The 23,445-nt window shown below is 41.7% G+C and overlaps 1 protein-coding gene across 1 annotated transcript in view; it reads right to left on the reverse strand.

Annotated features, from left to right (window-relative positions):
- PLPPR1 (phospholipid phosphatase related 1) overlaps nt 1-23,445 on the reverse strand; it is a 73,636-nt gene that overhangs the window by 18,772 nt on the left and 31,419 nt on the right. Inside the window, exons 2-3 of the mRNA XM_086479690.1 lie at nt 16,614-16,802; nt 3,973-4,105 (exon numbers count right to left, since the gene is read on the reverse strand). Coding sequence (XP_086335816.1) covers nt 3,973-4,105; nt 16,614-16,802 — 322 coding nt within the window. The remainder of the gene's footprint in view (nt 1-3,972; nt 4,106-16,613; nt 16,803-23,445) is intronic.

Consider the following 23,445-nt stretch of genomic DNA (forward strand, 5'->3'; position numbering starts at 1 on the left):
CGGGCCCGGAGCAGCCGTGGCTCCGAGGCAGCCCGCGCTGGAGCCGCCCGTCGGTGGGAGGGCGGCAGCCCCGGGAGGGACCCGCCCCGGGGGGTTCTGGGGAGCTGCGGCCCCGCGGGAAGGACTCGCGTTGGGGCAGTGGGCGGAGGGCTGTCTGCCGGGAGAGGGACCCCGCGGTGGGGCAGGGGAGGGCTGCGAGGGCCCCTCTCCCTGAGGGGGAAGGAGCAGCGGGGACACCTTGTGCCGGACGGACTGTGACCCCCATTCTCTGCCCCTGCGCTGCTGGGGGGGAAGGGGGAGCAGAGCTGAGCCCGGGAAGACTGGAGGGCTGAGGGTCGGAAGGTCTGTTGTATTTAAGACTTGGTTGTATCTCTCATTGTCCTTGATGGTGGTGGTTGGTCGTATTAAACTGATGTTGTTATCCCAAAGTTGAGTCTGCCTTTTGCTCGTGCCCATAACTGGTGAGTGAGCCCTCCCTGTCCTTTGACTCGACCCTTGAGCCTTTTGGTTGTATTTTCTCTTCCCCATCCCTCAGGGGACAGGGTAGGGGTGAGCGAGTGGCTGCGTGGTACTTTGTTGCCAGCTGGGTAGGCTCAAACCACAGCAGGCTCCTATTCTTAAAATCCCAGCAACTCTAGTTACAGAATCAGGGAGGGAGAAAAGCTCTCTTTGCCTTTCTAAAATTTGGGAGTAGCAACTCTCAAAAGCTCTCCATGATGTGCCTTGCAGGGTCAGGAATTAGTGTTCATTTTTCCTGACACAGGAGCACCAAGACACATTGAAGGATTTTTCTCGTCCTTTTGAGTAACACCAACTGCAATGACTTATGAAGCAATATTTCAAGGAGTTCAATTACTACTGTTTGTGGGTACTCAGTTAAGACTTTTGCTCACACATCAGGGCTAAAAAAAAAATCATATGTGGATATTCCAATGAATTTGTGCCAAGATTAAATTGACAGCAAACTTCTTTGCCACAAACCAGACTGCTGGCTAGGGTACCTTGGAAGATAACCTACTTAGGTCAGCTCTAGAACTTATGGCCCTGTAAGAGTTGGTCCAGAAAACAGCATTGTCTCAACCTTGTCACCAGGGATATGGACAATAAGGTACCCCAAAATTTAGGCTAGCATCTTGACATGAGTCTGCAGTGGCCTGCCTGAGATGCAGTTGCTGATCCCGAGATTGGAATGGGGTACGAACACCCTGGGAAGGAGAGCTGCATGGCACGAAGAGTGCCACGTATGAACACCCTGGGAGGGAGAGCTGCATGGTTCAAAGAGTGCCATGCCGTTCTCCAGTACCAGGGACAAGCCTGAGCTGACCAGGTGGACCGCATAACTGCTGTCAGGAAAGGCTGATCAGCGTTGATGGAGCCAAGAAGAGGCAGAGATACAGAGGAGGAGCAGGGTGTGTTACTTGGCATTAAAGATGGCTCCTCAGCACCTGAACTTTGGAAGCTTTTCCCAGGAAGGATCATGACAATCGTTAGGACCAGTGGGACGCTGCCTGGACCTGGGACCATAGGGATGCCTTGGACCCACAGTGGTAACTATCAATCTCTGTCCTCTTTTCACTTTACTTTTCACTTTCCTTTCACCCTCTTTACCTATTGCAAGCCGCTGTAAAGGTAAACAATAAAGTTTCACTGTTTGATTGAAGCAAACCCCTTTGGCATGGTTGCCTTAATTTTGCACTCTGAGATCAGAGCAAACAAACCATCATGAGTCCACCGAGTGGACCGTGACAGGCCCTCACATTGAGCAGGAGAAGATATATGCAAGGAAATCCACACATGAGCAATCTGGTAGTCTCTCCAGAGCCAAGCATCCAGGTAGTCTGTTTTTGGAGTAAGCAGCTATATGAAGCTAACTTCCCTGATCTTCCACCACAGGCTACAGCTGCTTAGTCCATGTCATGTTTTCAAAACGCAAGATTCAGAAAATTTCAATGAAAAACGTGGTTATTTTTAGTTCCTTTCATAAACTATTTCAGAAACTTTCCAACAAGCTCTACTTCTCTCATTTTACTGCAGAGACAGGGAGAAGGTTTCAGAAGAAAACAAGCAATCACAGTAGTTGAAGATGAGATGAACACTTTAAGCCCTTTCTAATTACGTTAACTTCATTTTTCTCAGGAAAACAAATATAGCTGCAGAGCCAAGATTGATTTCTCTATCAGGGTTTATATCCTACTACTCTCTGAGAGTGCACCGTATCATTGCTACCCCTTCTCTTCCACTAGAAGAGAAGCAATAGCATGAATGTTTAAGAATAAAGCTAACTATAAGAAAACATATAGAGCAAGTGCTTAGCCTCCATGGTCTAAGCTCTTTTAGTGCTGACCCCGCAGGCAAGAGTATTTGATTAGGACTTTGCAATGTGCCGAATGTGCTGGAACAAACAGCCTCGAGTGGCCCAGTGGACTCTGGTATCCCACTTCTCTCTTAATGGCAGTTTGCTATCCATCAATATATCCTAGAGGTTATGTGAAGTTCAAGGGTAATTTACTTTTAACTGCATTCCCATGTCTTTTGTTTTCAGCAGTAGCACACAGGCCAGGCCTGAGTAACGAACCACAGGTGGTTTGTCTCCACCCTTGGTGGCAGAAGGTAAAAAACCATTTCACTTCCTAACTTCTATGCATAAAGCAGGAAAAAAACCCATAGTTCTTCCTCCTTTGCAGCACATACTTGCTGCTGCTAAAAACCTTAACATGGGATAAGACTTTCAACTCCACTCTCTGAGCAATATCCCTACCTGCAGCCAGGGCTGTGCTCCATGGAAGCAATACAACCCTTGCTGCAGTCACAGCAGACGTTTTCCTTCCAGGTAAAGCCCAAAAATTCAGCAGTGACATGGAGGAAGCAATCCAGGTATTTTCAGGTTTTTTTTTCCCATTGCTTCTTTTAACTTAGACTGTGAATTCAGACCCAGCTTTCAGTAAGATGCATTGCGTAAGGACGCTTTACCTCTAAGAGCACACAGGGATGGAGGTGCTGTGATGCTCTGTGGGCAAAGCCCCTCTTGGTCACCAGGGAGCCATATTTACCACTAGCCTATGCCAGCAGTGAGACAGGCCATCCCATCCCATGCATGAACTTGGGACTTCTCATGAACAAGTAAGAAGGAGGGAAAGTAGAGCCCTTTGCACATGCAGTCAGAGCTGCTCTCTTCTTACTTTGCTGCTACAAGGAAGTAGTAAGTGAACAACCAGCCCTCCTTATCTCTAAACACTGAAGGGTATGGTTGGCAGCCTTAAATGGCTGTGAACTGGGAAGGCTTCAGAGGGTAACCAGATTCTGTGTCAGTGCCACAACAGTAATACATGCTGCAATGCTGCTCCTCTTCCTGCTCAAAAAGAACCATGAGATGGTCCACTCAGTAAGGTCTCATAAGTATTTTTTCCACTAATCAACCATGTGAAAAAGGCACAGTGGTTTGCAAGCACCATATAAATCAACCTCCAAATGGTTTAGTGACAGAACTTCATTAATTCCTCAGCAATTAACAAAAACCAAATTCAATAAACATAAGAATGTTATCTTGAAGTAGGCTCTGGATGTGCTCAGCTGAACATTATATGGCAGAGCTGTGGATGCTAAAATTAGAGCTGAAAAGAAAAATGCCAAAGAGATGGGCTGATGAGGACCAATTTGTAAGTAAAATGGATAGCTTACACAGACTAGCAATGATGGAAATATTCATATAAGGATTTGATAGGCATAACCTTTCTCCAAGAGTCCAGAAGAAGCATTAAGCTCAGCAGAATAGGATACAAACCAGCTCCAGATGGCATGATATGGCACATTTTGAATGTTACCTTGCAAATCCCGAGGGGGACTATCCTTCTAAGGTCGAAAATGCCTGCAAAGATTTCACAGCTTAATTAATTTTGTAGTGTAAATTATTAAGATGTTTCGTTCTGTTTTGGTGCAAACAGGGACAAAGCTAGCAGTGCTCAGGATGCTTACCTATAAAACGTATTATTCTTCGAAGCAGTGGGTTCAGGTAACAGCACTCTCCAGTCAATATAGTTTTCTCTTGAATAATTAGGGTTTCTCGGGTTGACCTTATGAAATACATGGATATCTCACCAATAAAAATCTGCCAGGAAAGGGAAAGAAACAGAAGGTTAAAAATTACATGAGTTAACACTAAACCATGGGTGACTGGTTCCAGCTCACAGAAACTACTACATAGCAGCGTATCTTTGGGACATTGCACTTCCACAGTAAGGTTACGCTTACTCGGTTGAGATAAACTGACACAGAGTCAGCTCCCAGCCAAGAAAAGGATCTGTCATTCTTGCACTCAGTGGCAAGATATGGCAAATATTAAGCCTTCTTATACTAACTCCTGGGATACAGGGAGCAAAGAGAGCTTTAATGAATATCGTGGATCACAGAAGCTCCCATTTTTACTGCAATTGGCATGGAATTTGTCATGTCATGCTATTAGGTTTTAAAATTTACTGACAGTATAGACTTCATGGGTGGAAGGCTTCTGGACATCCAGGAAAGTGGAAGGTAATGCTGCAGACTTCCACCCCAATGTTTCATCAGCCAGCCCCAGCAGTACTGGATGCTTCCTGCAGCCTCCACAGCTTCTCGAATTTATATTCGCCTAGGTCTGCCAGATAGGTTACAGAGCTCCTGCCAACTTTGAAAAGAAATTTAGATGAAGGACATCCCTGCAATGGAAATGGATCTGAAGTCACAAAACTTTTGGGGAGATCAGTGAAAATTCTGGACAAATACATCATATTTGTACTAATGAAATAAAAAGTGACAGGGTATGGGCGCAGCACAGCCAGTCACCCATACTGCTACATTGCTAGCATGGTCCCTGCCATGGCCTGGCCTGGTGACAGCAGTCTCTCAGAAAATGCCTGGAACAAGTCCCCTGAGGAAAGCTGCATGCAGCCACTGCTATTTACGCAGAAGGAATTTAGCCATTTGGCCACAGATTGTACATGCCAGCTAGTCTGAGGGCCAGAAGATGATTTCTGGCCTGTTTTATTTACTATATGTTCTGTTTTATTTATTAAAATATCAAAAATGAAGTCTCCAGGGATTCACCGATCTTGATGTTAGCTGTGCTTACGTACTACATATTTTTTTGTGATCATAACATTCATGCCTTCTATAAAAATGGTAACTACTTCCCATATAAGTAGGATCAGTATTTCCTAAACACTGAGAATTAATTTAAATCTGTTGCACAGAGGTACATCTGCCTTAGCTAAAGCTGGACAGAATCTGATCACAGGCTTTAGAGGCAGCGATGGTCCACTCACAGTGGGCACTTCTGAAAATCCCACCTATCATGTTTTGTCAGCAAGCTTAGAAGGGGAAACTGTGATCTTTTTAGAAAGACGAAGTTTGTAATGAGAGTCTTTAGAAAAAAAAAAGTCAGTCTGAAGTGAAAGAAATGACCTTTTAAAAGGGGAGCACTCAAAAGAGTTAATTTAATATATTGTTATAAAACACATAAGAGGAATCCTTAGTGCCAGGGAACAGTCAGAGAAACACATAACAAAAGTGTTTACACACATACACATGCACACAGACATCCACAGTTAGTATAAATATCAAGGAACTAGTCTTAGTTCACTTCGACTGCTGAAATGTTATGTTGTTTCCAGGGCAACAATTTATCCTTATTAAGCCAGACGAGCATTCTCATTGATTATTGACATTCAAGCCAAGTATGCTGAAACTCTTTATAATTCTACCCGCTGATGGTGAGAGATGTGGAGTTGTAAAATGTATGTCAATAACGGCATCTGGGGGTGGGAGCCAATGCATGGGAGCCACACTGAAATATTGCTGTTGTCCCATTTCACTCCATCTGCTCTTAACAGAATTGGCAAGCAGTTCAATACTCTCAGCTCACTAACTATAGGGCTGGGAATTAAGAAAAAGACCATCTGCACTAAAGCAGTTTAAAAGTGACACTCTGTTTCAAACTGTTTATTATTTGAATTATGATAATGTTCAGAAGAATTAATGCTTTGGCTTTCTGTCTGCCTGGGGCTATATGTACACATTGAGAGACTATTCACACCCTGAGGAAATTCTACTCTGTGAAAACATGGGTTAGTGGACTTTTCAAATAAGAGAGACTTAGGTATAAAATACTGAAAGTTCCTTTGCATCAGAAGTTAACTGAATATTCTCCCACTTCAATTCCCATCTTTATTTCTATAAATTTAGCTGTCTGGAATACTCCTAGAACTCCCATGTGGACAAATTAGCTCCACTTAGACTTAGGAGTAAATTTTGCCAGCCTATAAATCTGTTAAATTCCATTCCATTGATTTAAGCAGAGTTATCCCAGATTTCCTATAGCATAAGAGATCAAAATGTGATTTTTTTTTTTTAAAAAAGTGAACAGTGCCTTGTTTTAATACAGAATTTATGTGTATAGCAATAATGCTGTATTTGTCAGGTGATACAAGACAATTCAACATAACTGCACTATTCATGTGGTGCCATCTCTGGCACTCAATTTAGTTGCCTGAATTTCAGGATTTTGTTTCCTCATATGCTTAATCTGGGCTCTAGAAAGTGAGCTTTGCTGTTCTCTAAAACTTCAATGGGGGCCTGGGCACCTAGTTCTGATAGCTAATCTAGCTGTGCAAAATTGACTGGTCTGAATAGCTCTTCAGAGAAGTGCTTTGTTTTTTCTTCAGGCATTTCTGAGGTTAAGTAACTCTGCTGATTCTCGTGATTTAAAACCTGATGATTCTGCATGAACAGGGTCCACATCCAGATAAGTTGTCCAGCTGGCTTCCCAAAATCAACCACTATTAAGTCCCTCAGCTTCTGCCAAAACAGAATCAGCACCCTAGGAATTGGTACAATTCAGTTCTAAATCTGAAATCTAAATATAGATATGCAGATACGGGTGGCAAAAGAAAACAGCAAGTTCTTCTGAACTACTTATTTTATTACCGTTTGGGAAAACAACGCAAGGTTAATGAACTGCTGTATCATAGTGGCTTAATTAGGTAGTAGAAATGGCAAGAAAATTGCACTGGAGGTCGGGGACTGAAAACACAGGTGATCTGCAGTCTAAGCTGCTAGGCAATGAAGAAGCAAAGGTAGTGCCACTGGATGTGACTTTGTTCTTGGTTTCCTGAATGCAATAGTAGCTCAACTAGACTGAGGTTATGTTGCTTGGACACTCTTGCTCACATTTCTTTTCATATTACTATTAGGTAAAAATACTACGATGATGCCCCAAAGCCCCAGTATGAATTACAAATACCTACCCAGCAGTCATTTTTCCTCTGCTGATTTCAACCTGTACATTGAGAAAACGTCTTCAATTTGCCCTGCCTTCCCATTACTGTCACCAAATACTTGCTCCTCAACCTTCAGCTCTCAAACACCTCTGCTGCACATGCTTTACTTATTTCCTGGCTCCTCCTGAGCAAAGAGATTATCTGTCCCATTTTTCACTTCAACAGCCTTTTGTCCATGATAGATTTGGAAATTATAGTCCTTTGACTTGTGAACTGACATTTTCAGACAGTGAAATATCAGATCTTCCCCTTTCAAGTTCTCAGCACAACATGAGCACCCAATACTCCCTGCACTCCTGTACCAGTTACCAACAGGCTGTTAATTTAATTATCAATTAACAAAACATTGTAACTATTGCTTTTAAAGGGACATGGAATCTTTACCTTTTCTTTTAATTTTTTTTTCCTAAAACACTTTCTGTTAAACATACAATCTCCTTGCCAAGTGATTCTTTGCACAATGGCATTCCAAAAATAGATTGGAATAAACATCAAAAAGAGCTGTTTCCATAAGGATAAACTAAGATAAGTTACCCAGGAATGACTCTGGGTTACAACCAAGAGGTGGTTGCAGAAGGGTGACATCCTGGACCAGCACTCCTGCAGGAACTGTGCAGTTGGGTGAGAGTGGGGGACAGCCTTGAAGAGTTATATTCCATTTAGAAAAGTAATTATTGATAGTGCTGGCAGCCAAGGATGGGTCCAGCTTTAAGACTTGTGTTGCTTTTACTAGCTTCTTCCATGCAGGACATTAGCCTTGTACCTCAATTCAAAATTCTAGCAAGGCTGAGGACTGCAGCCCTGCTTCACTCCCCTGCCACGCTTTGACTTACCTCCCCTCCAGTAGCCAAAATCTTCCTCCTTAGGCATGTTTCTCGAAACTCCTGTGCATGTAGAGTGCCACAATCCGTTTCCTCCTATGCATGAACTGGCTCACCACCAGTCACACTGCCGCAGTTTTGCCTCCTTTTTTCCCCAACTCCCTTTGAAAACTCACTACAGATTGACTGCAACTTAGTCAAACTGCTCAACCTTCTTCTCCAACAGGATCTTGCCTGACTGCCTCCATGCAGTCGCACATCACTGCTGGCAGAGGCTGCATTTCAACAGCCCCCCTGACTCTCATTCACTTACTCATTCGCTAACTCACTCAGGGGAAAAAAATGGGAAACCACTATTTTTCTATTTTTTCACACTTTCAGTGAACACTGGGGTTGTGTGAAAGTTGCCACAGAGAGTTTTCATTTCAGGTGCAATTCCACACAGATAAAGAAGGAGGAGCGTCAGCCAGGGTGCACAGAAGAGATACAGGAAGCACAGTTGTGCCCACAGCCTGGGACTGCCTGAAGTCATAGAATCACAGAATCATAGAACAGTTTCATTTGGAAGAGACATTCAAGATCTCCCTGTGAAATAATATCCTTCTGCTGCTTTCCACCAAAAAGTACAACTGATGGCATTTCCGATCACGGCAAGACGATGGAGATCCCGTATTAGGAAGAATTATGTGAAGTACAGACAGTATCTGTCTGTCTTTTATAAGCATTAAGTTTGCATTATTCTGATTTCTGTGAGTTTTTAAATCTTTCAACTTGTTTACTCTTTAACAGCATCCTTGTGGCACAGTCAATCCTTGTTAACACCCCTTTCTATATAGAAAACACATCCAGAAGCATGCTATTACACACAAAAATTTCTGGCAGCAAACAAAACTGAACTTGGGTCTTGGGACATCATCACTCTCAGTTCTGGGCAGGTTTCAGCAAGTCGTATGACATTTCCCGAATCCTCTATAAGGATGTTAGTGGCTGCATTTTTAATGTCACAAATAGAAAGAAGTAAATTAATCAAGTCTGCAGCACTCAAATAGCAGCCAAGGGGAGGAGCAGATACAAGGAAGGCACTGGCTGTGAGACAAGCTATGTGCAGAACACTGAAAAATGGAATATAAGGAGATGAGGGGATGACCCCAGTCAGCCAGTTTCAAAATGACTCCACACAACTCTCCCTGGGAAAAGCAGGCCTGTTCACCAAGAGGTGACCTTTGCAAAGTCCTCCAGCAGTTGTTTCATCAGCACTGGCTTGCATTGGGCCAAGAGCAATTCTGTCCTTTTGCATTACGATGTATGTGACTGCATTAGCATGGCTGCCTGTTGGTAGACAAACGTTCTTCAGGCTCTACATGACAGCTCATGACTCCATTCATCTATTGTTAGTTAAACAGCAAAAAAATTTCACTAGCAGTACAGAATGCAGAGGCATGGAATCACACAGTGATTTAGCTGGGAAGGGACCCAGAGACCCCCAGTCCAACCCCTACTCAGAGCAGGGCCAGCACTAACCGCAGCCATGAGCAGTAGTGTTATGCATGTCTTCAGGACTGGAGATACCACGGCCTCTTAGGGGAGCACTGTTTCAGTATTGGACTACAGTCATTGTAAAAAGATTTTTCCTAATATATTTATTCAGTTTCTTTTTTTGCAGCTTGTGTGCACTACAGGGTTGCCTCTTGTGCTTTGAACCGTCTGTCTCCATCTTCTCTACAGTCTCCACTAAGAACATGGCTCATATTGACTTTCGCTTAGTGTTGTTAGTTCCTTAATTCCTTAGATATCTCTTGCAGTTAGCCTTAGGCCCTGAGGGTTATTGATTTGCCATCCTACCTGCTACCTACAGTGCCAAATATTGACACTGCACAGCTGAGACTCCATAGTCAAACCTGGGCAGCAAACACTAAACAACATTCATACTGAGAAAAGACACCTTAGGAAGCAAGCAGTCTCTGAGTTCTGCCTTTGCACCCCCTCCAGGATGCAGTGTTTTTGCTGTGATCTGCAGCCAGGACCCTGACGCCAGGAGTGTGCCAGCATGGCACAGATTTTCCGTGATAACATGAGTACCGATGCTGGTCATGAGGACTAGGGATCAGCTGAGAGTTTTCTCAGATACTCTCTCATCTTTGCCATCACCATTTAGACAGGTCTTCTCTAGCCCACAGAAATCAATGCTGTATTTTGTGTAACTATAAGAGGAAATGAAGCGATGTTCAGCTGAACATTGCAGACCCAGCTCATCCATAATTTTCTGAGGACAAAACCTTAATCTGCATTCAATTACTTATTACTGCATTCTGGTTTGGGGTTTTTTTGTTGTTGTTCAACAGAAACAACAGCAAAGAACAGTTAAAAGTCCTTTTCCAAAAAAAGAAAATTGGTTTCTGTTATTCCAAATCAAAAGGGCCGAAATCCACAATTTGGATTCTAGCCTGCCAAAAAACCACAATTGTCTTTATCATTGTGCTCAAAACAATTTACTGTTGTAAAACTGTCTAAAAGAATTATACTGAAGTTCTAATCAAGAGAAGAAATTTCCCACAGCTCTGCATTGTTCCTGAGATACTGGCATGTGGCCAGGACCATTACGAAGTCCTGGAGACACTGGCAGTAGAAGCACCTGAAAGTGTTAAAACAAACAAACAAGATGTATTTATTATTTTCCAGAATGGTGTGCAAATACTAGAATATAAACATTTACACAGGGTAACGGGCACACGTTTGCCTCACTCCTATGTATCCCACCTTGTCATTCACCGCTTCACAACCTGGGTCCTGGCAAGCCTCAAAAAGAGGGAGGCAAGCCACCATTCACAGAGGACACCTGACAAGCAGCAGGGCTCTTCCTCCAGCCTTGTCCTGTGGGCAATGCCAGCTCCATTTCCCAACAGTAAAAGGAAGGTGCAGCCAAATGCCTTTGAGTGCAGAAACCCCTCTCTGGGATGAAGCTGAGCTGGTGGCCAGCCCTGAAAGCCAGGACCACATGAGTGCCATGTGTGGTAACTCTCCTTGGAAAAGGGACGTATCCTTTCTTAACAAGGAGTAAGGGAGACTCCAAGCATTGACACTGACCTCTGCTCCCCACTGCTGCCCAGACTGCCATGCTGGCACAGGGGTGAAGTATGTTGGATAGGAAACTCTAGCACAGGAATCTGTGCTTTCTGGCAGCACCATCACCAGCAAAGCCTACGGATTTCTTCCTGAAAAAGCTGGGAAGAAGCCACTATAACAGAGCTCTGTGCTGCATTAGATGCTCTTGGTTTTCCTGTCATCTGCTGCTGGGCTGCCACAGGGGAATCAGCCAATACAGGCAGAAATTCCCTGGCTTCCCTTCTAAAAATAAATCACTGTAATAACATGGCTGTACTAAGCCAGAGCCAAGGAAGCAAGGTGGCAGAGAGAACAGAAAAACCATCTAAAAGAATGATGATTCTGAAGCTTGGGAGGTAAGTCTGGATTACAGAGAGAAGTTTGAACCATTTCCTCCTGCTTCAGATAAATTTGACCAGCACTGTAATTAATCTCCTAATTAATAATCAGACCAGTTTGGTTTGACTGTTTCCAACCGTATCTGAAAACAAACACTCCTTTGCACAAACTAATAGCGCTGGCCAGTTAACAACTACATGTAGGATGCTACTTCTAACCTGGAAGTGGAAGGAAAGAAACGGAACTTTCCATGAAAACAGTAGTGGCACTTTCTATCCTACTCTAAAGAAAGAAAGAATGGTGCCCTTGAAGCTTTCTGCTGCTGTTCAGTATTCCTTTCAGTGAGCTGGCTCTGTTCCTAAGCCTCTCTGCTTCTCTTGGGCAGGCAGACAAATCACAATGGATGGTACTAAACAGTCCTCTGGAAGGTTTGTTTAGTACCAGCTGGGGAATTGACTGATTTGCAGTAAACTCATAATGGGAAAAGCTAGTCTTGAGAGACACTAATGAATGTGCTGGAGTCATCTCAGAATATTTTTAAGGAAATGGCTTGAAAATTTTATGTTTGTGCAAAGGAACTTGTTCTACTTTAAACATTGTTTTCATAAAGTTCTCATACTGGTAGAAATTTTTAAAGCTATTATTTCTTAGCCTTCCCCACCCCAATATTTTGGAATTGACAGTGCATTGAAATATTACGCTTTCTCCCGGGCTCTGCATAGCATGCTGCTGTGGGACAGGTCATTTTTAAATTCACCGAACCTGTGACCATGGAACTCAAGCTCCAGTGAAACTTCCAGCTGCTCTTAATTTTTACATTCCCTATCACGGGAAAACCAGATAGGTAAATAGGCTATATTTGCCTCCAAAAAATTTTTTTGCACTCTAAGACCTCCAACTCTGAAAAACCCCACAATTACTTTCTGGCTAATTTCACCCTTCCTGCAGTACCCATAATCACCAAAATGAGCGGCTGTGTGTCTACAGCTCTGTAATGCAGAGGTCAGCTATTCAAATGTGCAGATATGTTGCTGTAGGCCACCTGAAGACCAAGACAAAAGCAGTTTTTGGAAAGTTGGGAACCTTTGATCCTTTGAAATGTGGTGAAGGCAAAGACTGAAGTTCTGAAATCATACATATCCTATAAAGCTCTTTGTGGCACCAGAACCTACAGTTTACTTCTAGTTCAATCCAAAACAGAGAGGATTCCAGGAATCACCCTTTACAATCAGTGCTGACAGCAAAATTTACTACTTGAGTCTGAAGATGTATGTTTCACGGGATAAATGACTAAATCTGACATAAAATGGACAGTTGTTTCTTTACCAAGAAGAACAAATTCTTCCTTATGTAGGTGCAATTTATTACTAAATTCACCATAATCTACTACTTTGCTGCAAAGATGCTACACTCAGAAAACTAAAAATGAATAAAGCAGATGAAAGTCTTTGACCTATCCTCAGTGGAACATTTGGGAGAAAAATCATTTCACAGAACCAAGTCGGGCATACATGATTTTCATTTATTTAACAGTGGTGTCATGAGATTCAGGCATCGCCTCTTGCAAGAAACTCTCACTATCAGAGACTGAGAGGTTATCAGTAGGAGCATTAAAAGACTTTTGTAATTCTGATGCATGATTATTAACTACCCAGGGTAGCAGAAAAAAAATGGTTAAGCAGAGTCAGCAGCATGACGTGTTTCAAGAACAACAAATAAAACTGCAGAAAACCAGGCTGGTCTTGTTTATTTTGCCACTAAAAGTGCAGAGAAACGCACATACAGTGACACCAACGCACAACAGCACTTCTGAGAAGTGTTGTCAGGGAAGAAATAGAATACATGCATTTATTTTCCCCATGGCCACTGTCATAGCCAAATGTCTGAGGCACAAAGATATTCCATTAAATTCACAACGATGCTCCCTTTTGGCTTGCAAGCATTACAACACCTCACAGCTGTGCTGAAATCAGGGTTTTGACTCTGCTCCAGATCTGTGCACACAGGACTGCACTTAAGCACTGCTTGTGGGATGTGCACACAGGACTGTACTTAAACCCTGCCTGTGGGATGAAGAAGACTATTTTCCATAGCTCCAGAAACACTGTTAACTAGTACCATGTGTGCTCCCGCATTGCTACTAGGTTCCACCCGTTCTAACAGTAATCACTCCTCTCATGCCATGAGCTGCCAGGACAGCATCAATATGCAAGCAGCACAGAGAGATCAGATTTGCTACTGTAAATCCTCTTAGTCAAATCAACCAATTTGCTGTCAGAAAGTGAAGCAACAAGTGTCTTGCAGAGGAGAAACAAGTAATTGCAAGGAGGGACTGGCATTACCTTTGACCTAAGACATTTCTTCACAGTGGAGCTGCAGGATGTCAGTGATTATTCCTGAGAGCAAAGTGTAGAGAGTGCGGCTACAACTCAACCCGCAGTGAATGCACATGAAGCTCCCTCTCATGAAGCACAAGCTATGTGGGTTCTTTCGTTTGTGGGGGTTTTTTTGGGTTTTGGTTGTTGGGGTTTTTTTTTGAAAGAGAAAGTATAATCATCACACTATAAATAGAAATGGCTGCACTTGCTCATTTCACTGAAATCCCTGGGAGAGTCAACTGGATGAAGCATCTTTTCCCAGACTGACAGTCTGAATGACAAGCAGCACCCATTTGGGTACTCGATGACAGCTGAAGACGCTCACACTCTGTGTGGTCTGACCAGCAGTGCAATGCAAGGACAGAGTTTAGGGAAAATCTGAACTCAGTTTCTGTCTCATTTAATATCTTTCTATTAATGATCACTGCCAAAACTCAGTCTGCAGAGTCCTGAAGCAGAAGTCTGAAATTAGCCTGCAAGGAGAGGAATGTCTCTCAGAAAGATACAGGAATGAGAAATAAAGTTAAATTACTCATATAAAAATATTGTGCTGAGCACCAATCATGAGAACAGAAAAAGATCCCTCTGACACATGCTCCAGTTGAAGATTAGCCTAATACTAAGTAATAATACGTTGAATAATTAAATAATGTATTAATAATACAATACAATAATACAAATAATGCAAATAATGCATTAAATAATGTATTAATATGTACTACATTAAAAATGGAAAGAAAAATGTTTTCCCAGGAAAGTTTGGTCTGTTATCTCCTTGAGGTTGTGTGTAGAGATCACAATGAAGCATGGTGCAAAGAGCCCTGTGCTGTCCCTGACGACATCTTTTCTAGCAGAAGCAGTGTTGCCAGTGTGATGGCATACCATAACCCAAGAAGCAGAGCTTACTAGCTTATATCCAGCACTGGATCAAATCATCTAGGGTGATTACTATACTCCTGGACCCAGGCTAGCATCTCTGCACAGCTTGCATTGTATGAGACAGTCACACCAGCTCCACACAGCACTAAGCTGAAAGTCTCTTCAGCACCCAAAAACTTTACTTGACATTCACTACTTTCATTCCTTGTGTTTAACATGGGCTATGGAACCTACAAAACCAGCATTGTTTATCTCCCGAAGAAGACTCCAATTCAGCTTTACATAAGTAAGAGTAACTAGGAAAAAATTCTTGGGCCACTGAAAAGTAGTAAAATGCTGATGCAGTGGAGCAAAACCCGAAAGGTTTGCAGCAAACTTTGCCAGAGCAAGGATTTAAACACAAGATACAAATAAAGAGCAACATTCTTATTACCACTTGCCCACCCAATGCTGTATCACTGAATCAAGGGACAAACCTCCCACTAACTTCATTATTACAGCATCAAGGCATGGTAGTGACACTCAGACTCCCATTACAAATGCTGCCTGTGAAAGTTACTTCCCTAAACAATGCCACTATATTTATGTGGGGAAGTTGGAGAAATGTAGGTTTTATTTTTTTCATTTGTAAATTATCTATCACTGCAGCACGAAATGAAATTAAAGTCTTAACATTCAACTGGGCTTCAATACAGAAAAGAATACCGTTACTGCAGAGAATTTTAATAAATTCATGATGTAATCCAATTCAAAACCCGTACTTGTTTTCAGAAAAAGTCTTGTACCAAAAACTATCCTCTTTTGCAGATCCCTTTCACCTTTCTTACCACGTTCTGTGTTACACTGTTTCATGCATTAAAATTACTGCAGACCAAAACTTAAAATGGACTATGGTGCAGGATTCACCTTTCACAAGTGAATACATCACATACAGCTTTAATCAACTTTTGAAGGGGATGCAAAGCAAAGTTAATATAAGAAAGAAATACTAAAGAGAAAGAAATAAAGAGAATAAAATAAAACAAAATGAAGTACATAAAGACACAGTTTGATAGCAATTTATTAATGTAATTACAAACGCAGAAAAGCTGGCTATTTGTGAAATTTGCAGCTTCCTGCACAGAAAATGGAAAAGGGCCAACATTTTGTTAATCAGTAACTGCAATAATCTGTTTGGAATTGCATGTACTCAGCTAATTGAATACTTTCATCTGCTCAGAACAGCTACGTTGTAGCTTATTTGTTGGATAGCAAAGAAAATCAGGTAAAAATGTTAAGAGGATGTGACTGCCGAAAATAAAGAGATTACATATAAAAAGCACATAGCATATTTTTCTTTGTATTGAGAATCTTTCTGCTCATCTAAGCCTTTTAAAGGCCTTCATCAGTCTTTTTAATGTAGCAGCAAATAATCCTGGATATACTGCATGTCCGACCCAGGTTTTACTTCAGCTTTATCCTGTTTCCTTATTTCCAGTAATACATCACCTTTGCATTAGAGCCTCTCTGGAGCCCAAGCAATTCTCAACTAATCACCAAAGAGAGAAAGCTATTGTAAAAGGCTTATCAAGCTCTACCCCTAAATCTTGCATTGTGATTACCTCAGAATAATTACTTCTGGAGATAACTGATGAAGATCATATTAGGCTAAGGCAAAACAGAGACCCAGCTAAGTGTAAATCAATTACAGCTGAAAGGAGAGGAGAAGGGACAAAGATACTACAAGACTGTTGCTATTATTTATAGAGCAGTCATGGAGAATTCAAATAATTTCTTATACTTACAATAGCTGTTGGAGTTGAAGCCAGCACACAGTACAGCACAAGAGGTGAAATGAAGCTCTCATCCTCTGTTCCAGGGTATGGTTTCATCAAATTGCCGTCCTGACAGAAGAAACCTTGGATATGCACCTGAAAAGTATCGGTGCACTCGAAGTAGTAGGCGAGCAGAACAGTCCCAGCCATGATGACAAGCTGAAAATACAGCATGGTCACACAGAGACATTAGTTGCTTTTTTAATAGATGCAGCTATGCCTTCGAGCTACTCTAGTCCTGCAGACCATCCTCCCTTTATCGTCACCCTGACAGCCCTTGCAATAATTGTGTGTGAGTGTGTCTGTGTTTCTGTGCCTCTGCTTTGCAACATCTGTTACATAAACCTTTTGGCAAACGACACTAACGAACATCTCAGATAGGAGTGGGTCCATAATGTGGCTTGTAGAGGGACAGGAGCTTTGATAACTACTTTATCAAAGGGCATGTGAGTGTCAACAGCAGCAACAATCAATGAAAGCTAGCAGGAGCAAACAGTAGTGACAAGCTAAAACCTGTGCACAGCGGTAGGGAGCCGGAAAGGATTATTACAAAGGATAAAGGAAGCTAAAGCCAAAATGCTTCCCCGCTGCAGCTGTAAACCCATGCTGGGCAACATGCACCCCATGCTAATCCAGAAGAGCCCTCTGTGTCGCAGATGAAGACTCATCCAGAGGGAAATCTGCCTCCTGCCACTCACCTTTCCTTGGAGCTTCCTTTAGAAGTCTGCTTAGAAATCCTGACTCCCTGGACAACCATTTGGGGCTACTGTGCACTGCCTGACTTCCCCACTCCATCACAACTGCTTTTCAGAATGACTGTAGCTTGAGTCTGCATCTTCATCGTTATGCATATAAACTGCAAGGTGCCTTTCTCGTCTCTTTTTTTGGTAGCTTATTGCTGGCTAAATGCACTAGTTGGAAAACCTGAGCCATCAACTTTTTTTGTTTATATCTACAGTTACTGCACATGAGCTATTGTCAGTGTCTGTGACCTGATTCAGAATCCTCCTTACAGAGACTAGTGCCTCCTGCCACTATTAAAAGAGTTGTCACGTACACAAGTTATCTTGTCACACCATAGCAAATAATAGTAATAAAGAAAGTGAAACAACAAACTCCAAAGTGGCTTGTTTTTAGTATTCTGCCTCCAAGATTTCTGCTTTAAAACTGTGTTGCTGTGAGATTATTTAAGAATAGATCTTTGAAAAATAATTTTGGCAACTCTGTATCAAAGATACACTTAGAAGCTATGCATGCATTCCTCTGTCCTAGCCTTGCACATATGCTGACACACAAAACAGACATTAAAGTAATTCTATATTTGAGTGGGCGTTGGACTAAGAGAAAACATGAAATCAGAGAAATCACTGATGAAAGTAGAATATCACAGAATCACAGAGTGGTTGAGCTTGGAAAGGACCTCTGGAGGTCACCTCATCCACACCCCCTGCTCAAGCAGGGACACCTATAGCCCGTTGACCAGGATCACATCCAGATGGTTTTTGAGTATCTCCAAGGATGGAGACCCCACTGCCTCCCTGAGCAACCTGTAAGATAGACTTGAGCAGGGCAAAGTGAGGCCAAGTGAGAGATTCTGCACTCTCCTCCATTTTTTAACCTTCAAAATTAACAATATCATTTTGTAGTCAGATTCTAAAAAACACAGATTAATTCCACCCCTGGAAAATACAGCCTGGATTGTTTAATGTTTTTAGCTCAACCAATTAGCTCTATGGATTTGAACACCAACTTCTGCTGATTACAGAATTATGGTATAAAGTTAATCTATATAGATAATGCACATAGGCCCTTTTTAGAAGCTTAAGCAAGTAGGAATCTACACAGTTATTTCCCCCAAAGATGCTTATTCTGTCTTTCTCCCATCCTGATTTACTGCATGACTCTAATATATTAAAAAAAAAAAAAGTTAATTAAGCATTGATTTTCTGAAGATTTTGGCTTCTTTCTGATGATTCAGTAACTTTAAGATCCAGAACTTTGAAATCTACCACCCCACAATGAATTGCAGATAAGCTAACCATGCATGGTCAGTACAGGGCAGTTGCTCTCTGCTGCTCCTTCCTGCTCACACTTCTCCTGTGTCCTGTGGTGTCCACTGGAGACAGCTCTAAACTCAAAAGATTTAGTCTGCGTATTTTTTGCTATGCAATAACTACCTCTAAAGGTGTGTGAACAAAGGTATTCTCTCATGTAATTTTATCTGGATCATATAATTACAGCTTCAGAAGGAACTGCTAGAGTATTCAATTTCTTAAATGTGTAGCTGAAAAACTACTAACTTTTTTCAACTTTCATTGTTTATCCCAACATTTTTCAAGACCCCATACCTGCCCAAAAGTATTTTTTTTTTCAACAAATGTAAAGTAAGACGCTGTTATTTGTGTATTCGCCAGAGACCTTTACAGCACCCTGGATGAGTCAGTGGGATTCCCTATAAACAAACACAGTCCTATAATTAGGGACTTAGAAGACGTGAATTTAACTCCTTGAGCAGCTATAGATTTCCTGATCAATCTTGGGCAACTCAGTTTTATAAATTAATATCAGAGGAAGGCAATGACACTATTACTACTCTACCTGACATGCCCAGATAAATATGTTTGATATTACAGAATGCCTGTATACAGAGGTACTTAAGCTTAGTTCCAGCACCTCATACTCCCAGGGCTGTCAGAAGCAATATGACCCACCCTTTCCATCCCAAACATGGGGTCCCAGACATACTTTAGGTTGCCAGCCCCAGCCAGTATACACAGGAAAGGGAACAGGAGATGGTACATTAGAGACAGCTGGTTTTTCCCCCATTACTGGGAAAGAGAGAAAGTAGGTACTGAACTTACAATCTTCTTTGGGTGTCATATGGAAAAAAAAGCTTTTCAAAAAATGGGGTTTTTTGATACTGGAGGAAAATTTCCCTTATCCCAAATGTGGTCTCTAGTCAGTGGTTGCACAACTAACTTTGACCTTCCCAGTGTCAAATGCTGCCTCAGTGCTGCATGAAAACCCCTTGTGTATATAAAATACAGCTCTAGTCTGACTTCTGCCAATACTGACCTACAACAGCACAGACACCTCAATAATAAAGCCAGTTTTATTCAGAAAATAAAACTTCAGTTTCTGGGTTTTATTCTTTTAAGAAATAAACCTCACATTATCTGCAAAAAAGATTTGAATTGTGAAAATAACAGATCCCATAGGTGAGGCTCACAATCTCAGGGAAACAGCAACAGCAGACATCAGAAATTAGACCTCCCACTCAACAAAACCTACCACAGTCCCATAATGACAAGGGATAACATGAGGTACAGAAAGGACAGTCCAGGTATTACCATGAACATGAGCAAAATTTTTGCTGCTCATACAGTCAATGAAGACCTGACCACATCTGTGTGGCATGTCCCTATGACTCATGTTGAGTAATTGCTGCTCTAAGCAGCTTCTCAGTAAAAGGCAAAGACATGGAGAACTTTTTCACTTCCCCTACCCCTTCCTCTTCCCCTTCCCCTTCTTCCCCTTCCCGACTATTTCATATGTATTTATTGTGGCATGAGTGAGATTTTTGGTCATTTGTGCAGGGGAAATTTTAATTGTAACGGCTCTGCAGTGGTAATCTGTGACCAACGAATGATTGGCACAGAGGGCAAGAAAGCTCAACTGCAAGAAGGGGTCAAACGGCCTGGCAGCAGGGATGCCAGAGGCAGAAGAACTCCCTGCAAGGGAGTGAAGTTTCCCTTGGTGATAGGAAACAGATGCAGTCTTGCAGCCGTCCTGGAATGGGAGCTCTCACAGGCCCAAGTTCAGGGGCCACCTCTGTGCAGCAGAGCTGGGTGGACTCATGGCTGGGCTGAGGTGACCCATGCAACTGTTCTAAGGATAAATGCTGCTGCATGTGTGCATAAGGAACCAGCTCCTGATACATCTTTGCAGACTCCTTGTAGAACTGCTTACAGCAGTAGGACTCTGCCCCATACATTGTTCATTAATTTTTTCTTCATATTTAAGAACAAATGTGTGTTTAATTTCCTTTGATGGGTACCATAAAAATTTCCTGATAGTTGTTTTGATTTACTGGTCACAGATGCCTTAATCAACTTCAGTCCCCTAACCTTTTTTGATTTCTAAAGCTAGGACCTAAAATGACAAATGCAAAAATCCCTAATTTTTTGTAGCCACAGTCAGTTTGTAGCAAACAAAGACCAGACTTAAGATAAAGATACGAAAGATCCAGCCACATAATTCAGGAAACACAATGACGTTTAACACTGATGTTTTGCAGGGTTTATTTATTAATTCTTATCAACTCATTTCCTTGAGTTTACTTGGGAAAAATTTAAAAAGCTCAATAATTCAGTTTAGAAAAGCAGTCAATGAATAGAAGTGTCTAAGGTGCTTAATGGCCTCCATTACCACAGTATTTAACCGTGTCATAATCCTTAATATTTATCATCACTACTCCATTGTAAGATAAGAAAATTCTCTTATCACCATTTTACAGAGAGGGGACAAAAGCAGAGGAGATAAAATGACTGCCCTTAGGTCACAGTAGAGCCTGTGGCACAGCCAAGATTTACCTTTCTTCTGGACCAGATTTTTATGGATTAGTCAATAATCTGCACATGAAAAAGCTCAATGATATACGCTTAGGTCCTGACTCTGCACAAGCTCATTCATGGTAGCGTTCATGTGTCTGATTCAGCTCCATTTAAAAAACTGCTGCTTGATTTTAGATCAAGCTTGACAAGCTGGACTCAAACAACTGGTATGTGTTTTTTCCTCAAAGCCAGCTATTTCAATGGATTAATTCTGCAGCACTTAACACCTGTGCCTCCCCACACCATTAAATTCTGCACTGTTTTACAAGCCCACACTGATGCTGTCTTTGCAGTGCTTCCTATCACTGAACACTTTTGGTCCTTTTTAAGTTGTGGGAGTTCTCTGCAATCAAAAAGTCACTTTCTTAAATGTCTAAGAAATGTGAAGCAAGTCTTGCAGTCTTCCTTGGGCAATTGGTAATTGCTTAGTGTAGGTGCTAATCAGGTATTAGTGTAAGATTGTGTCCTGACTATAAGGAAAGAGAATCGTCAAAGTAAGCAGTACAACTCACACTAATCCCAGATCTACTGAAATACATCCAGAAATACTTCCCTTCACCTTAATACTTTGACAGGGTAACTCAGAGACCACTGCACATCTAAATCTGAATTATTACAATACCAGATAGTGGGACTGAAGTCCCAGACTGTACACTTCTTTCATTCACTGCAAAGCACTTCCCTTAACAACAATCAGAAGATCCTTTTTTTTTTGTTTATTTTTCTTTTACTGTTACCCTCAGAAAAAAGGCCCCTGTTTTTCAAACAAGAAAGCAAGAGGTCAGTTCCATTTGGGAAAGGGACATAAAGCTGTAAAAGACATATTAATGTTAAAAGACAGTAGACACAGTGGGAGGCAGAGCTTTTTGATCAGCCTATACTGAAGACTCTGCAGAGTTCTGAACAGAGGAGCAAGAAATTGAGGGAGAAAAGGAAGAGGCTTAAAAATTTCTCATGTACTCTCTAGCCATATAATCTCTACGTCCTATAAGACAGGCATACAGCCACTGCAAAAATCTCCTTTTGCTGTGTGTGTTTTGTCACTTATATAAATCATAATGCAAATCCCTACGAATGAACTTGAAACCCCCTTAAGTACTGCTGGCATTTATACATAAATAGTAAATTCTTCCAGCTTATCAGCCTTCCCACACGCTACTGATAATATATCTTACAATGCCTTTAATGTGCATGACTGATAATTGGAAAATTGTTCTTGCACACAAATGAAAAGATAAAAGACTACATTTTTATTCCTTTGAAAGAAACCAAACCAGTACTTTGCATGAGGTGTCCCTTAGTGGATAGTGAATGAGATACCTATTGATACCCTTGCTCAGTGTTTTTGTTTCCAGCAAGCTTCAGTGGCTTTCAGTTCATGAACTGAAACTGTCACAATTCCATGAGCAGAGCACCACAAACCTGCACAAGTGTTTTCAGTTCTCAACACACATTCTGGGGCTCACAGTTCCACCTATTTTAATCAGATTTCCACCTTCCAGTCTGAATAAACTTTAGTGGCCGATTGTTATGCAAAGCCTGTAAAATTTTGATGTGCTTTTTTGAGGTAAGTGATGAGAGCATGACTTGGAATAGACAGACTGGAGCATCCAACAGTCATAGCATATGCCTGTCATGAAGACGGACAAGTTAGCTATGTATAGGACTCTTAAGTTACTGCTGGAAGGAATTGTGAAGAGTATGTCTTTGCTCTCTACTGGATAATATCAGAAATATTTAACTATGCATTCCAGACTGTTTTGCCCAGGAAGGGGTCTGAGTCTTTCTCTATAAAGGAAGCCAGGCTATTTTTCCTTGAAGATGGGAACTCTAGTCTTCCTGCTGCAGTGAAAGGATGTTAGAGCACACCAAATTGGAAGAAATCACATCGATTGTTAAATTTCATGGCCTGCTTTTACCCTTCTAAAAGCAGATCAAGCCTTTATCCAAAAATTACTGAGACTGCTTCCTGAAGTATGCTGATTAGGGTGAGGCCTCAGAAACTCATGCTGGTTCAGAGGTCAAGAATTTTTTTGTAAGTGTTGTATGTATGTATTTGTGGTCAGCTGATATCCACTTACTAAATCATCCTTTACCTGATATAGAATTCTTACCTCTATTGTTTGTACCTGACATAAATAAAGAAAAAATCTCGTTAGTTATATTTTGTTTTCTTAAATAATAAAACT

This window comes from Leptosomus discolor, chromosome Z (genome assembly GCF_034619465.1).
Source record: "Leptosomus discolor isolate bLepDis1 chromosome Z, bLepDis1.hap2, whole genome shotgun sequence".
NCBI lineage: Eukaryota > Metazoa > Chordata > Aves > Leptosomiformes > Leptosomidae > Leptosomus > Leptosomus discolor.